The sequence below is a fragment of the Triticum dicoccoides genome, chromosome 4A, assembly GCF_002162155.2.
Source record: "Triticum dicoccoides isolate Atlit2015 ecotype Zavitan chromosome 4A, WEW_v2.0, whole genome shotgun sequence".
Lineage (NCBI taxonomy): Eukaryota > Viridiplantae > Streptophyta > Magnoliopsida > Poales > Poaceae > Triticum > Triticum dicoccoides.
This window is the reverse complement of record NC_041386.1, coordinates 633,270,100-633,287,768: the sequence shown is the minus strand read 5'-3', so window position 1 is coordinate 633,287,768 and position 17,669 is coordinate 633,270,100. Positions and strand designations below refer to the sequence as shown.

General features: G+C 41.5%; 1 protein-coding gene across 1 annotated transcript; it reads right to left on the bottom strand.

Moving 5' to 3' along the window:
• Positions 1 to 631: 631 nt before the first annotated feature.
• On the bottom strand, positions 632 to 6,913 carry LOC119287570 (squamosa promoter-binding-like protein 6). Its single transcript, XM_037567133.1, has 11 exons — positions 5,873 to 6,913; positions 4,510 to 4,688; positions 3,579 to 3,881; positions 3,310 to 3,497; positions 3,126 to 3,200; positions 2,946 to 3,053; positions 2,748 to 2,865; positions 2,506 to 2,647; positions 2,253 to 2,391; positions 1,566 to 2,153; positions 632 to 1,266 (listed from the first exon to the last, which is right to left on the bottom strand). Exons 1-11 carry the CDS (start codon positions 6,472 to 6,474, stop codon positions 820 to 822), a joined length of 2,889 nt encoding a protein of 962 aa, XP_037423030.1. The 5' UTR covers positions 6,475 to 6,913; the 3' UTR covers positions 632 to 819.
• Positions 6,914 to 17,669: the final 10,756 nt, after the last annotated feature.

Below are 17,669 nucleotides of genomic sequence, written 5' to 3'. Positions count from 1 at the left end.
TCACAAAGCATCCCCCACCCCTCACTTAAAATCAGCGGGGAGAAAAATTAGATGCTTTGTGATTTGTGAATGCCACGTGTCATCCATCAGGACGGGTCTCACCTGCTAACCGTGAGACCTGGTCTCATATAATTTTTTTTCAGCGTTTGCGGTGCGTGAGTGTTCACCGGTGGAGAGCCATGCCTACGGGCAAAGTCGTAGGACCCAATTACAATCTTTATTTTGCTTGTAGAGGGCTTTATGCTATTTTGTAAGAACCTTAATGTAAATTCTACTACTGACTAATGGGCTCCACATCTGTGGGATCTGTTCTAATACACGTCATCCCAGGACCCAATTACAATCTTTATTTTGCTTGTAGAGGACTTTATGCTATTTTGTAAGAACCTTAATGTAAATTCTACTACTGACTAATGGGCTCCACATTTGTGGGATCTGTTCTAATACACGTCATCCCGTAAAAACATTTTACAGTATCCTCTAAAACAATTTTACAAGATATGAACTTTTACGGAGTCTGATAGAGATGCTCTTATATTCTGATTCTCTTCTAAAATCTGTTTTGTTCTGATTCTCTTCTAAACACACAGCTCTCAAAAAATGATTTCACAGCCTAAATTACAACCAAATAGAAACAAACGGCCGCATGTACAATCAATTTATTATTGACGGTATATGAAATTTATATCAGCGCAAAGATTCTGCAATTTTTAAATACAACGGAACTTCTTCACACACTTACATGTTTGTTTGATCTAACCACCACACTAAAACTCTTAACAGCAGCAACACACCTAACCTTATTTCGACCCGGACCCCTCACATGGCTCCACGCTCTAACAGCTCCCATCTGAAATTTGGTGCAGCATAAACCTTGGGGAGGGTATGGAGGAGTATCCCAACACAAACGCAGATCACGGCGACGCCCATCACAGTGAACATTGCTGGCCTGTACAGGAAGGTCCTCGCGAAGGAATTGGGGTACATCTTAGCCTGACGACTGCAGATGTTGCACCTTGCCGCGGATGTTGTTGTCATTGGCATGGCTTTGCAGATCTCCAGGCTGATATCACCTGCCTTCAACCCATCGGTTATTCCAGGGCACATGCTGCTAGGAACGCCAAGGACAACATGACCTTTGCCAAGATGCCTGTCAATCTTCTTCTGGACCAGATTGATGTAAGCATCGTTGCCTCTTTGGCGAGCGTAGTCTTCGGGGGTAAAGCCTATCTCGTCTCGCGCATTTCTCCATGCATTGAGTCCCACCTGCAAGAAGCAACAGTGGAGGTACATTAGAAAGGGTCTTCAAAATTAATTAATAGTAGAAACAAACTAAGCTAAGAGGATAAGTAGTATAGCATCATTAATGTGCTGTTCATCATTAAACTGATGTAGCACCTGTGCAAGAGTTTAAAAGATGAAAAGAAAAGCCTTAAATAGTAAGTTGCCTTTCATGTACTTATTGAAGCTTAAACATCGAAGCAATGAAATTTAAAGGTGGAGAAAGCTAGACAACATAGAACACAAGTGCATGAATCATTTTCTACAAGTAGATGAGGGCATACCAGTCCAGGGTCATCAGTCAATGCATCCAATACATCCTCTGCATCACTAGTAGAGGCTGCTATATGGAGGGGTGTAAATGCAGAAGGGCCCCGAGCATCAGGTCTGAATAGGTATGTCTCTGCAGTTTCCTTCAGGTTTTTATTCGGCTTGTATGTCAGCAGAAATCTAACCATTCGGGCAGATTTTCCTCGCACAGCAGAGTGTACCAAATTTTCTGACAATACCACCTCTTTGGGAGACTGTAACCCAGCATCAACAAATCCATCAAATAACAAATCTAACAGCATTTTGGTCACAGCACACCACTCCCGCTCCATCGCAAATATACCAAGATTCCTGAATCTCAGCAGGTTAAAGGCAGGTACAGGCGGCTCCACTTTATCATGCTTAGAAATTATGTTAACTCTATGAAGAAGCCACCCCAGCTCATGTAGAAACTCTAGAGCTTGATTCATGGCATTGTCCTTGTCTGGCTGCTCAAGACTGGATGACTTAAATGTGCTCTCCAGCTCACAAACCTCAGAGCATACATTCTGCTCAGCAACTATGAAGGGGAAGAAACCATTACTAAATCCACTATCTTCAACCTGAAACCGCCAATGATATACCATGGATTAGAACGATTTAGAAGTTATTATTAAAACAAAAACTACATGAGAATAAAAGCTAACAAGTTATACTTGTACCTCTATGAATCCTCTTCCTCTTGTATCAGGGAGAGAACAACAAAAGTTGAGATATTCAATATCTTCATCCTCAGCATCATCAGCCATAATAGCTGTGTCTTCCTCGAATATACAACGCCCTTCAATTGAGCAAATGAGCCTGTGAACATGACAGGTATATTTTTAGATAACAGATATTGGCTGAAGTAAACATCAAACTGTACTCATCTTTGGCAAGAATGAGCGTATGCAAATTGTATATATAATAAAGTACCTTGAGGAAGAACTGACTAAGTTGAAGCCTTCTACCCTGAAATTAACTGTTGCTGAATAAGGAGCAGCAACCGGACTAACACATAAGACCTTGCAGTAATGGTGAGAATTAGGTGCCAGTGGTCTGTCCAACATAACTTGACCTGCAGTAATATGACCATAAGGTGATATTAACAAAACATTGACGTACAGCTTAATGGAACCTGACCAGCCATGCAAGAATATATAAGAGCTTGGACTCACCATTGTGCATGAAAGCAATTTGACGCCGTACCATCACAAATACCAAACCAGATGTCCAAAAGTTATCAGCGGAACTACTTGAGAGCTTATCCAGATATACACTCATATTTTCAGAGAGCTATAGAAAAGAAATGTGAAGCACCAGCCAGAAGAAAAAAAACACTATCATGGCCTGAAATGGTTATGAAATAAATGTACCTCCCTCCATGAAGACTCAACTAACCGAAGATAAACTGTCAGGATAATACAGCCAGGTCTAATATGGCTCTCTATATCAGTAGGGCTACTGGACAACCAACCAAGGATCTGAAATTCAGGGTTTAAGTGTTAGATTCAAGATGTGCTATCTTGTGGTTTGCTGAGAGTAAGCATATTTACCTGTGATCGCAAAATTGGAGGTAATTCACTAGGAACTTTCTCAAAAAGCTTGAATACAATTTTATCAGTCCGACACTAGAAGCAAAACAGTACCAATATATGTCAGAGAGAGGTAGAAAGATGTTGAAATTAGCAATTTAGATTTATTTTTTATGAGCAAGTTGAAAGGATCAAAATGATAAACCTGAGCATCTCCATTTGAGCTTGACAATGACTGAGCTGATGTTGAATCCGAATTACCACTAGTCTGTGGTGGGCTTTGAGTAGAATCTTGCCGTATCCATGATGGGCAATTCGAACCATCCTCAAAGCCTTCCATATCATTGCAAGTGTCATTCAAATCAAAATTCCTAAACTTGCATGCTGGAGTCTCTGTAAACACACAATACGTATATAAGCTAATTTTTCATGAACAAACATTTCCTGGGAGTTAAAAATGGTTATATGTCTTACCAGTAGCTGCCACCATGGTAGCATTTGATTGTACTGGTACAACAGCAGATGACGTCTGCCCGCATTCACCACCATTCGCAAAAGGCGCCTTAGAGTTAGATGGTCCTGCAGCCTCTGCTGCAGCTGTATTCACCAAAGCATTAGCTGCTTCAGAGGTCCCAGCATTTGATCGATTTTGCATGCTCTGACATGTTTCCAGAAGTTTACAAAGTTCTTTTGGATCCAATGATTTGGCAACATTCCCCAAGTTTCTCCAAAGATTGGATAGCAACTCCTGACCTTGTAAATGCTCAGCATTGTCAGCTGCAAGTACAATGTTAAGAGTCATGTCTCTTCCTGAGTATTACCATAAGAGTAGTTCTGAAAGCCATTAAGAACGCTGATAATAGTTCAATTTAGGCATAGAACAGTGTTCTTATCCTACTATATTTGAGAGACAGGCCATCATAGAAAACAAACAGTAGCCCGTAAAGCACAAAGATGCTAAGCTCACACCGCTAAAATCACAGGATTATCAATTATGCAACTGTGAATTTAAGAAAGATATAATTGAGAATTGGGCATCATAGCCATGCTACACAGCCGGTGGCTGAGCCTCCTGTAAGCAATCCAGAAATCAGGCATCAAGCAATAGTAAACTTCAAGTACACCCAGTACCCTGTATATAGCCTTTATGGTCCTAGAAACTCTAGTGTTTCAATCAAAATGTCTGACAAATCAGCAAGAACATCGACTTTCATGGTGTAACTACATCTACCAGAAACAGTATCATCGTAAGTCTTCTTTTAGGTCAACGCCAAGTAGAACTCAGTCAAAGCTCGGAGTCAACATAATTTCAGATGGTTAGGTGGAAAACTAACTACACTTATACGCAGAATATTAACTATATATGGTACTCTAGTAAGTTTGCAACCTTCAAAGCAGTACTTACAGTTCAAATTGGCGCATATTCCAAGAAGACTCAACAATAAATAACTGCTAACTTTTTCCTCAATAGGAGTCCCACCAACAGCATTTTCAGGGCGGGTTTTCCTCCTACGTTTATTATGGCCTGCTAAACGCCGGCGACAGCTGCGCTTTCCTTCATCAAATTCTTGAAGAAGGTGAAATCTGCACATAATGAGGATTTGCCAATATTTTAGAAGGTACACACAATGCATGCACTATGATCATACCAGAAAAAATGCATTATGTAAATCAAATGCTTTCAGAAGTAGTCCTTAGGCCATACCCAGGCTTTAATATTTCCTAAAAGTGGGCACTGTCTTTAGAGATATAAGTTGTACAAGAACAGGAAAGAGTGAACCACAGAAGGCCCTTATTTTTGGCCATGTGCTTTCCAAAATATGCATACATTTAGGTGCCAATGTGACAATTACATTGCATGAAAAGAAATTTGGACTGTGTGAAACATATTATGTGCTCTAATGCAGGCAATTGGGCTAAGTTGCTGAGAACAGCATACAAATTTCAGAAGAAAAAAATTAAAATATCTGAGTGGCATGGAGGTTTCCAAGTTTATGAGCATCAACCAATCCTCACACATATGGAAGTAACGATACTATATTGATTATATCAACTGAAAAGGGGAAACTAAGAGTACAACAGTGCATTTCTATATGGGGATTGGTTATAACTTATAACTCATGTAAGTTTGACAAACCAAATTCATGAATCCTGACATAGATGAATAACTAATAGGTGTCATCAGAACATATTCCAGTGGTACTATGTGATCATTTGCTCCCAGCGACAACACCATAACTCTTCCTTCTATGGAAGTTGGATGTTCCTGTTTTCTTTCTGCTAGATATTTGTTAAAAAAAAATCTCCACAGGCCACTTCAGTCCGCAAATGAGAGCTTGTTTTGCTTTCCTATAGTTGACATATATTTGGGTGATTCTCGCATATCAGATGGTATTGCTTAAAAGATCATCATGGCAAGAAGTTTGATATGGGGTTTGGTCTGGTCTCAAAGGGGCTGTTTGCTTCACGCCAAAATTGGGCTCGCCAAATTATTGGCTAAGGATTTCGCCTCCTCCGTCTCGCCAGCGTGCCGGCGTTAAAGTTGAACGAACGACAAAAAAATTGGCGTGGACAGGAAACTCTGGCTACGGTCCAAACGGACGCCGATACCTACGGTCAACGCCAAAAGTTTGGCAAGACAGCCTCGGGCTGCATTCCAAACAGACACAAAATAAAACGTGCATAATATGTTCCACCCATACATTCCCATATGAACAAATGTATCACATGTAAATAAAAGGTAATAGCAGCTCAATAGTAAGACTGACCTGCTGCATTGCTGGCAGAACCGCTGGACGGTATTTCCGACCACCGCGGTGTTTGCCTTAGCATGCATCTCGCAGACCTTGTGACGCCGATGGTAATCCTTTGCCGCGCTAAGGTCCGCGCAGCAGCCCTCCACCTGACACGCTGGACCGCTTGAGCTTCCGCCCTGCACCCTGATCTTCTTACCATTTCTATCCTCCTCATTCACACCGCCATCCTCCACCGCTCCACCAGCAACAGAGTTGCCACCAATTCTCAAGCTGAGCACATTGTTACTGCTCCCCACTGGGCCCTCATCCTTCTCATCGTCGTCATGAATGACAACCACTCGCTTCCTCTTATCAAAGTCACCTCTCACGTTACCATTCCTAGACACCTCGGCCCCGGCTTCCTCCGAGGAAGATGGCGAACTGTTGAGCGACAGGCCATTTCCCACAGCCGCGGGCACCGGCGTGGCAACAAAGCGCTCGCTGTCCCAGCTCCAATCATTGAGGTCCCAGCCGAACACCCGCTTCTCGCGCCTGGCCTGCTCAAGCTCACCACCCAGCCCGCCTCCGTACAGGTGGCGGCTCTGCGACCCTACCCTGGCCGCCTCCATGTCCATCCCGACGAAACCCTAGAGCAAAGCACTCACCAACCAACCAAACCCCCTGAAACCGCCGGAGCGCGCGGGGACCGCCGGAGCCGAGAGATCTAGTCGGCGCCCCTCCCGCCCAAGCAGTCGACGAACGTGACGCCCACGCAGCCGCGGATCCAGACCAGCGACACCCACATGCCCGCGGCGGGGGACCACTAGGTCGAGCCGCCGCGAATCACCCGCCCATACCGCGCGAATCGCCGCGGATCAGCGGGGCGGCGGGGCGGGCGAATCGACGGCGCGGGCGGCGGGGCGGGGGGGCGAATCGGGCTCCGGGAGGGTTGCGGCGGGGGATTCCGCGGGGGCGGCGGCGAATTCGGGAGCGGGATTTTGGTGGGGACGGTGGACTGGGGAGCAGCGGAGTCGCGGAGAAGAGAGGGGGACTGGAGGGGAGGAGGGAGGGGAAAGAGGAGAGCGAGGGGGGCGTGAGGTGAGATGGTGGAGGCCGATGGGGACGCGTAGCGGGGACGGCTGAGTCTGAGTGTGAGTAGAAGGAACTGGCCTGCCAAATTTGTACGGGCACGCGGGCGCGGCTACACAGACGCCAGTCTGCGCCCGGCAGGGGGATATTGATTGTTTATTTATCAACCTCTTTTTTAATGTCACATCAGGTTATTGTTGGTGTTCTTTTTAGATCCATTATTGTTAGTGTTATATTTAGGAACATGGTTAGTGCTACTAGATAATGTTCATGATGACAAAGTGCGCAGCCCATGAAAGATGGGTCTTGTGGATGGTCAAAGTCGTCGTGTCCCTCCCGGTCGTTGGACCGACGCGGCGACGCTCGTCGAAAAGGGGGTAACGTAAGAGAGACAGGAACTTTCGGCGCGGCTGACGCAGTGCGGCGAGCGGTCATTATGTCGTACATGATCTTGATTGATATTTAGCAGGTGACGCCAAATGTTGCGGATATCATCTTGAAACGTATGTGCCCCACTGAAGACGCGACCGAGAAGGTCAGACTTTTGAGTCTTGGGTTTGCACGCGGCGTGAATTGCGTGACATACTATGATCAAACCTAGGAAAAGAACATACAAAATATGTGTACATAGAAAAAGGGCACGACGTTAAATGATAGGCGAGGCCACGCATTAAAGAACAATGCAGGTGTACGCGATAATGGGCATAACCATGCCAAGATACGCAGTGCACGAAAGATGGATCTTGTGAATGGTCAAACTCGCTTCGTCACTCGGCAGTTGGACTGACGTGGCGCTCGTCATAAAAGGGGTAACCTAAGAGAAACGAAAACTTTTGGCGCGGCTGACGTGGTGCGGCTAGCGGTCATTATGTCGTATATGATCGTTTGCTTGATATCTGGCAACTGACACCAAACGTTACAGTTATCATCTTGAAACGTATGTGCCCCATTCAAGGCGCGACTGAGGAGGCTGGACTTTTGAGTCTTGGTTTTGCACGCGGCGTGAATTGTGTGACATGCTGTGGTCAAAACTAGGAAAAGAACATATAAAATATGTGTATATAGAGAAGGGGCATGGTGTTAAATGATAAGTGAGGCCATGATACATGTCCAACGTATCTATAATTTTTGATTGTTCCATGCTATTGTATTATCAATCTTGGATGTTTTATATGCATTTATATGCTGTTTTGTATGATTTTGGGGATTAACCTATTAACCTGGAGCCCAGTGCCAGTTTCTATTTTTTCCTTGTTTTTAAGTTTTATAGAAAAGGAATACCAAACGGAGTCCAATTGACGTGTCAACTTTTGATAATTTTTTATGGACCAAAAGAAGCCTCCGGAGTAAAATAGTTGGGCCAGAAGAGTACCGGGCCGTCCACGAGGGTGGAGGGCGCGCCCTACCCCCTGGGTGCGCCCCCCTGCCTCGTGGACGACTCGGAGACCCCCCTGACGTGAGACCGACACCAAAAATTCCTAAAAAAACAGAAACCCCCGAAAAAAACCTAGATCGGGAGTTCCGCCGCTGCAAGCCTCTGTAGCCACCAAAAACCGGCACCCTACCGGAGGGGGATCCGTCACCGATGGTCATCTTCATCATCCCGACGCTCTCCATGACGAGGAGAGAGTAGTTCACCCTCGGGGCTGAGGGTATGTACCAGTAGCTATGTGTTTGATCTCTCTCTCTCTCTCTCTCTCTCTCTCTCTCTCTCTCTCTCTCTCTCTCTCTCTCTCTCGTGTTCTTGATTCGGCATGATCTTGATGTATCGCGAGCTTTGCTATTATAGTTGGATCTTATGATGTTTCTCCCCCTCTACTCTTTTGTAATGGATTGAGTTTTTCCTTTAAAGTTATCTTATCGGATTGAGTCTTTAAGGATTTGGGAACACTTGATGTATGTTTTGCATGTGCTTATCCGTGGTGACAATGGATATTCACGTGATCTATTTGATGTATGTTTTGGTGATCAACTTGCGGGTTCAGTGAACTTATGCATAGGGGTTGGCACATGTTTTCGTCTTGACTCTATGGTAGAAACTTTTGGATACTCTTTGAAGTTCTTTGTGTTGGTTAAATAGATGAATCTGAGATTGTGTGATGTATATCGTATAATCATACCCACGGATACTTGAGGTGACATTGGAGTATCTAGGTGACATTAGGTTTTTTGTTGATTTGTGTCTTAAAGTGTTATTCTAGTACGAACTCTAGGATAGATCGAACGGAAAGATAGCTTCGTGTTATTTTACTACGGACTCTTGAATAGATCGATCAGAAAGGATAACTTTGAGGTGGTTTCGTACCCTACAATAATCTCTTTGTTTGTTCTCCGTTGTTAGTGACTTTGGAGTGACTCTTTGTTGCGTGTTGAGGGATAGTTATATGATCCAATTATGTTATCCTTGTTGAGAGAACTTGCACTAGTGAAAGTATGAACCATAGGCCTTGTTTCGAAGCATTGCAATACCGTTTCTGCTCACTTTTATCGCTTGCTACCTTGCTGTTTTTATATTTTCATATTACAAATATCCATATCTATCATCCATATTGCACTTGTATCACCATTTTTTCGCCGAACTAGTGCACCTATACAATTTATCATTGTATTGAGTGTGTTGGGGACACAAGAGACGATTTGTTATTTGGCTGTAGGGTTGTTTGAGAGAGACCATTTTCATCCTACGCCTCCCACGGATTGATAAACCTTAGGTCACCCACTTGAGGGAAATTTGCTACTGTCCTACAAACCTCTGCACTTGAAGGTCCAACAACGTCTACAAGAAGAAGGTTGTGTAGTAGATACCAGGCCACACATTAAAGAACCATGCAGGTGTACGTGATACATGGACATAACCATGCCAAGGTACACAATGCATGAAAGATGGATCTTGTGAATTGTCAAACTCGCTTTGTCACTCTGCCAGTTGGACCGATGTGGCACTCGTCAAAAAGGGGTAACGTAAGATAGACGAAAACTTTCGGCGCGATTGACGTGGTGTGGCTAGCGGTCATTATGTCATTATGTCGTATATGATCATTTGGTTGAAATCTGGAAACTGACACCAAATGTTACAGATATCATCTTGAAACATATGTGCCCCATTCAAGGTGCGACTGAGGAGGTCAGACTTTTGAGTCTGGGTTTTGCACGCGGCCTGAATTGCGTGACATGTTGTTGTCAAAACTAGGGAAATAACACATAAAGCTATGTGTATATATAGAAGGGTCACGACACTAAACGTCAAGATTCACGTGGTCTGGGCCATTTTCTACCACCTCTAAACTCGTGGCAAAATCGCAGGTCCATAGTTCGGCTCGCACCTCGTCTAAGAGGGCTACGGGTAAACCCAGGTTCGACCCTAATTAATAAATGGGTGCACGCATGCGAGGATGTCATGTTCCCGCCAGCGTCTGGATAGAGCAAGGTGAGTGCCCCTTAGTCTGGCAGAAGCACGACCTTCATTTTTCGGTTCTATGAGGCGGTCGCGGCCGGCGAGCGTGGTGGTGGTTGCGGTATCGTGCATGATGTTGAGACGAACATGCAGCCGGTGCGACAACAAAAGCTGAAGGATGTGTACGGGTGCGTTGAGCAGTTGCGGGTGACGGATGTGGCATGGCAGTGGTGCCACGAAAGATGTCGATATGGATGTGCAAGGGGCGCAACGGCATGAGTTGCTGGGCGAACACTCCATCGAGAGGTCACTGCCAACGAGGCGTGGCTCTGGTGCGACATAGGACACCGACACAAACATACAACCGGCTCAACATCACGACCTGAAAGGCGTGCACGACCGTTGCAAGAAGCAGACACTCGTGTTGGAGCATGGTCGGTGACGGCTCCAAAGCACAAAGAAGAAAGAAGGGATTCAACCCCGGGTTAAAAGGATATGCTTGTGTTGGACCCTAAAGATTATTTGGTCGTCCGGTTACCCTATTGGTGCGAAAAGCCAGTCCGGTCCACCGGATGACGCGAATCTTGAGTTAAATGGTAAGTGAGGCCATGCATTAAAGAACCATCCAGGCGTATGTGATACATGGACATAACCATTCTAAGGTATGCAACGCATGAAAGATGGATTTTTTGAATTGTCAAACTTTTCTTTTTGAAGCTAAGCGTACGTGAGATGGGTAGATACATTCAACTACACACACAATGTAATAAGTGGTCATTAAACCATATATGATGGGTCAGAAGATATCTAACATGTACACCATGCTTTATGATGTAGAGATCACCTTGAAATGTATGTTATCCAAGGGCGACGGATGCAAGTAAGTCAAATTTTAGTTCCTCGCTATGTACACATTGTCATTTACATGATGTATTATGATAAACACAGAAAAAAAAACACATGACAAGTACATATGTTGAAATACATGTCACCGACAGTCATATCAAGTGAACAACCCAAACAAGATCATTGACACATGCAACGTGGATATGTTATCAATGAAACATGACATTGCCATATGTTGCTAGTGACACATGACACTAAGGGGATATGTTGTTAACAACGCGAGGCAGTGACATATCGCGATAACCATCATACCGAGTGGCGTCACGGGGTCGTTTACCGTGTGATAAGTTGTTCATAAACGAGTTTCATGCACGTCGTCATCGCAACCGAGTAAAATTCTGGTTACCAAAATTGCCGGCATAATTTTTCTTTCTTCACGGGAAACCAAGCATAAATGTTACTAGGTGTAACTTAAACCCCCTTAGTGACGATATCCAATAAGGCACATTAAAGTATGATAACCAAATTGAATATATGACTCAAGTTCATTGACAAAAATTACCGAGCATAATGCAAGTCATTAGTAACCAACCATGTACTCCCTCTGGTTCTTTTTACTCTGCATATAAATTTGTCCGAGTCAAACTATAATATATGGAAAAAAAGTCAACATCTATAATACTAAAAGTTATACAATGTGAAAATTAAATTCATAATACATCTAATGATATTGATATTGATTTTGCATTGTGAATATTGATATTCTTTTTATCAAGTTTGACTTCAGGCAAATTTTACATACGGAGTAAAAAGGACAGGAGGTGGCACATGTGTGTGCCCGTAGCGATGCAGCGGTTCACAAGAGAGTCAAACCACAGGTGTCTCGGTTCCGTGAGGGCAAACTTTTTGGTCATGATTAGTCTCCGCGGCAACCCAGTCACAAGCCTAATCCCTGGAGACACAAGAACGCGGCGCACGTGTGTGGTCATGCCGAATGGGCTGCCCACCACCCACCGCCACCTTTCTTTTTCTCGCACAAATTGGGCCAGGCAATGGGCACGTGTGTGGTCATACCGAATGGGCTGCCTAAGCCCGGTCTGGGCAGCCCATTCCATACGCATAGGTATATGAATGGTAACGAAACGCAACCGTAACGGGCCATGCCTATCGCTCGCGTCGCCGGCATCGCAGTATTTTGTTTTCCGAAGAATCGCGAAATTAAGGAGCATTTTTTACAAAGGTCACTTCCATCTTTTCAGGTTGTGATAAATGACGCATATACAGTGCGTCACTTGTCGTAACATGAAAGTTGTTTTCTTTTTTCGTAGATATGTTTATTCAAAACATTTTATGTGTTATTTTTTTTTCTTTTTTTGTAAATATGTTTATTCAAAATATTTTATCTGTTAAATCATGCGTTCAAATCTCGAACCAGTTTTCCCCTTGAATTGCTTGTGTCGAAATCTTCAAAACTATATCCCGCGTTGATAAGTTTTGACGAAATCTTTTCACGAAAAACCCTAGAAAAAAAAGCCGAACCGGGAGGACGTTTCTTTTTTCCTTTCTGAAAGAGGTGCGGCCGTACATCTTGCGGAAGCAAATCCGTGCCCCTCATGGAAGGTAAAATAAACATGTTTTTCTTTCATTTTTGAGCGCCTCTCGCGGGAAGTAAATCCGTGCCTCTTGGAGAAGGAAAAAAACACATTTTTTTCGTTTCCGAAAGGCACGGCCGTGCCTCTCGTGGAAGGAAAAAAATGTTTTCTCTTTTTCAAAAGGCACGGTCGTACCTCTCGCGGAAGGAAAACAAAGAAAATATGTTTTTTTTCGAAAGGCTCGGCCGTGTCTCTCGCGGAAGCGAACCCGTGCCTCCTGCGGAAGGAGATAAAGAAAACATATTCTTTTTTCCGTTTCCGAGAGGCATGGCCATGCCTGTGCGGAACAAATTTGTGCCTCTCGCGAAAGCAAATCTGTATCTCTCCCGGAAGGGAAAAAAAGAAAACATGGTTTTTCGCACAAAAAATGATATTTTTTACAAAAGATAACAAAGACCGATGAAAAATCAAAAAGCCAAAAAACTGAAAAGACCATCTAAAAGGCTAAAAACGCGTGTGAAAAAAATCGAAGGAAACACCCAGAGCGCGACACATAGTGGTGGCTAAGAGCATGCCAAATGACGTGCTCTCCACCCACCCCAAGTGATTGGGGAGGCTCCCGAAGGAGTCTTAGTCAATAGTTGCTGTCAGCTTTCTGTGGCTCTCGTTCGCTCTTTTTTCAACGGCTTTCTTAGTCAACGTACCCTCTAAAAAAATCCGTGAATAAATAAGTATCTAGTTTTGATTGTATTTCCATTTCATTTGAAGTGTTCTTTTTTTACTTCTTCAAAAATCATGAACTTCTAAAATTTCATATTTTTTGTATTGCAATAAAACCGGCCGGCTCGCACACTAAAAAGTGTTCAATACAAATGTTCAGTGGATGTTAAAAAAGTACACCGTACACTAAAAAACGTCCAGCATATATATAAAAAGATATTCAAAATATGTACTGTACACAATAGAAATATTCAGTATATATGGAGAAAGATGTTCGGCGTATAATATATAGAAAAAATGTTCAACATATGTTAGAAAAGTTCACCATGCACTAAAAAATTGTTCACCGTATATAGAAAAAACGTTCAGCGTATATAAAAAAATATTCAATATATATTAAAAGAGTTAATCCTACATTAAAAGAGTGTGGTTTGTTAAATTTTTAAAAGATGTTCACAATTTTAGAAAGGTTCAAATTCATGCAAAATCAGAAATAGTTCATGAATTGAATAAATGTTAGTTAATCCAAAAAATGGTCGTGAATTTGAAAATTATTCTTGAATTCAAAAAACTTTACTAGCGAATTTGAAAAAATGTTAACAACGTAAACATTTGTCATGAATTTAATTAAAATGTTTGTGAAATCCCAAAGAATTTAATTAAAACCTGATAAAACCAATGGTAAAAAGAAAGAAAAACTAATAAGCCAATATAACCACAAAGAAAAGACAAAAATAGAAGAAACCATGAAAACAACAATTTAAAACACAGAGGAAAACAAAAACATAAGAAAAACCAATAAATAACACAATTAAAAAAACATAGAAAAGAAGGATACCACAAAAAGATGTGGAGAACATAAAAAACAAAAAGAATAAGAAAAACCAGAAAACCAGTGAAAATAATTGAAAAGGAAAACATAATTAAACCAAAAAACCCATGAAAAGAAAAAAAGAAAAAAAGAAGACAATTTTGTAAATAAAAATCCAGTCAAATACCCAGAAAACTCTAAAATTATAGAAAAGAAAAACACAAGAATACTGGAAACCAATGAAAATGAAAAGAAAATAGAAAAGAGGAAAAACAAAAAAGATAATTCTCTAATAAAAAACCAGATAGATACCCAGAAAACCAACATGAAAACACAAAGTAGGAGAAAACCCGGTTGGAACCTTCGTAAAACCAAATGGAAGCTTCCAAAACAGGTGAAAATGTTTCCCAAACTGCTAAGGGAGCGCTTCCTACTCTCACTAATCGGTTGGCCTGCCATGAGTTCCCCGTAGTGAGCAAGCAGTATCGTGATTGTTGCTATACATGAACACTAGCATATATGCCCATACGTTACAATGGGAGAGATTTGTTTTGCCAAAAACAACGAGATAGATAATTGATGTGCCCACAAAAAATGGTCTCCGCGACGGTGGGGCGACAGAGTGAGGAGCTGCAGTCTTCTCATGGGTCATGTTTGTCCTGCGAGATCTTGATAATGATGGGGTTGGTCGGCGCGGCAGCGACCATCCAACTCGTGCATTTTTCTCCTTCGGGTCTGTCTCTATATCGGTTTTGTGGTTGCCTCCTCATTTGGTGGCTGCGCGGCTTAACCGAATGTGTTACTAATTGCAGCGTATAAATCCCATTTCATTATCATAATCGATGCATAACCAGGCGGTCCCTTCTCTATGATGGTTTATTCTCTTTGATTATATTAGCGCTCACGTGCCTATAGTTTTTTTTAGTTAAAGTCAAACACTATATTCTATTTTATTGGCCCATGCCCACAATTTCTTTCAATTATAGCCAACCATCAAATTCTCTTTCATTGTCAAATAGCGCATGAGACACACAACAGTTTGTGTCTGGCCAGCCCACTGGCGGTCACCAAAATGACCCGTGTTTGTAAGACACGAGTAAAAATCCAAAAAAGAAGACAAGTAGGACCTCAGAAAACTCGACAACGTGCTGCTAGCCACTAAAATAAACGGGCCTAGCTAACCAATGGGCAGCGCAAATTTTAACCGTCGCATTCGAAACATTTTCATTTTTTTTCAACTTTGCAAAATATAAAGTAATAATTATGAATTGATGAAGATTCTTTGAAACATGAACAATGTTTGAAATCCCAAACAGTTTTACAAAATGCGAACAACTTTTTGGAAACCCGTTCATTTTTGGAAAAAAGACGAATAAAACTTGATACGGCATGAATTTTTGAAATAGGCAAACATTTTTTTAAACACGAGCCTTTTATAAAAACATTTTTTCTTGAATTTGTGTACATTTTTTGAAAATAGAACATGTTTTGAACATTCAGAACAATTTTTATTTTTTTTAAACATGAACACTATTTTGAACTTGTGAACATTTCACTAAAAAATATTTTTCGAATTTGGAACACTTTCTAAAATGCAATTTTATTTTGAAAAAACGCCTATTTTTTCTTAGTATTGAATAAATTTTGGAACAAAAAAATAAAGTTCCAAACATTTTACAAAAGAGGAACCAAATTTTTACAATTCTGAGCATTTTTCGAAAATTTGGAAAAAAATGAATTTCCGAAAGTTTTTTTGGAAATTTTAAGTTTACGAAAAAATGAAAATAAACTTAAAAGGGGAGAATAAAAAGGAAACAGGAAAGAAAAAGAGAAAGAAATAGAAAGAATATAGAAACAGAACACATAAAAAAATGAAAATGGGTCAGCCCAGTCACGGCGCCCTATGTTTAGGTCCAACTATTTTTCAGACGGATCGGTAAATAGGGTTTTGTCAGCTACTTGGGCAGGAAGATAAGAGGGTCGCCCTTGCTGGGCTAGAGTGTGCAAGGCCCATATACAACATTCTGGAGGAAACCGTCTTTTCGTTTCTACCGAATGGCCGCAGAAAAAATTTAGTACCACATCGGATAGAAAAGACATATTTTCAGCGTTGAGTGGATGAAAAAAATCAGAGAAACGCACCATGCTTTATTGGTGAAATAAATTATTATTACTGAAAAACAACTAAAAAGTAGGTGTATGTGTTTATATTATTTATAAACCGTACTTGCTCGTCACGTGATCTCTTAAGAGCGCCAAATAGGAGAGCTGCCACATAGGACGCTTCATGATGGACCGACCCATTCCACCTACATGCACACAGTAGCGACAGAGATCACAGTAGCAATAGGGGAACTGCAGCAATCGGGGCACCGTAGCAATCCACTATCGTAGCAATCGGGGCACTATACTCTGATTTTTTCAAATTTTGCTAAAATTTATAGAAATATGAACATTTTTTAAAACCCGAACATTGTTTCAAGTTGGCGAACCATTATTTAAAATAACAAAAAAATCAGTGATTTTTTAATTTTCAAAATTTAAAAAATTGCAGACTTTTTTTTCCAATTCGTAAAGTTTTTTAATATTTGGAATATTTTTCGAAACAGTAACATTTGTTCCAAATCAGTGATTATGTTTCAAATATTACAAATATTATTTGGAGAAGCGAATATACTTAAATTTGTAAAAAAAATCCGAAAGCATGGTCATTTTTCTCAAATTTACGAACATTTGTTAAAATTTGCAAAAAAATGAAAAGAGAAAGAAGGAACTATAGAAAGTGAAAACCGGTCGAGGAAGCATCTAGAAGGTTCCAAAAACCGGTAAAACCGGCTTGAAAAGGTTCCCAAAACCGGTGTTTCTACACCCGGGTCATCAACACTCGGATGTGAACAGTAAAATCATTTAAAATTCCAAAAAAAATTCAGAAAACTCCAAAAGCATTGTGGAGATTATCATTGAATCCGTGATGCCTGTGCCATATTTGTTGGAGTTTGGACATTCGAGGAGCTCGTGGCAAAAAGGACAAATTTCGGGCCTTTTAGATAGTTTGAAAACACAATTTTTATGAAACAAATACTAAACAATTATTTTAAACGTATTTTTGAAAATTTTAATATGTCTTTAAAAATGCAGCTCCTAATAAGAAGTAACAAATGTTTTTTGGGTGAAAAACTGACTAAACGATGAAGTATAAGGATAATAAATAGCAGGTTGCTGGGCAAAGTGCCCCGGCCCTTGCGATACTGCAGCAAGGCGTTGTACTAGGTAAACAACATGTAATGTTCGTGCGGGTGGAAGAGTGACAACATCATTGCTCGAGTAATTGCAGCCTCTTTACGAAGTCTTTGGAGTTTTTCTTTGAGTAGAGATTGA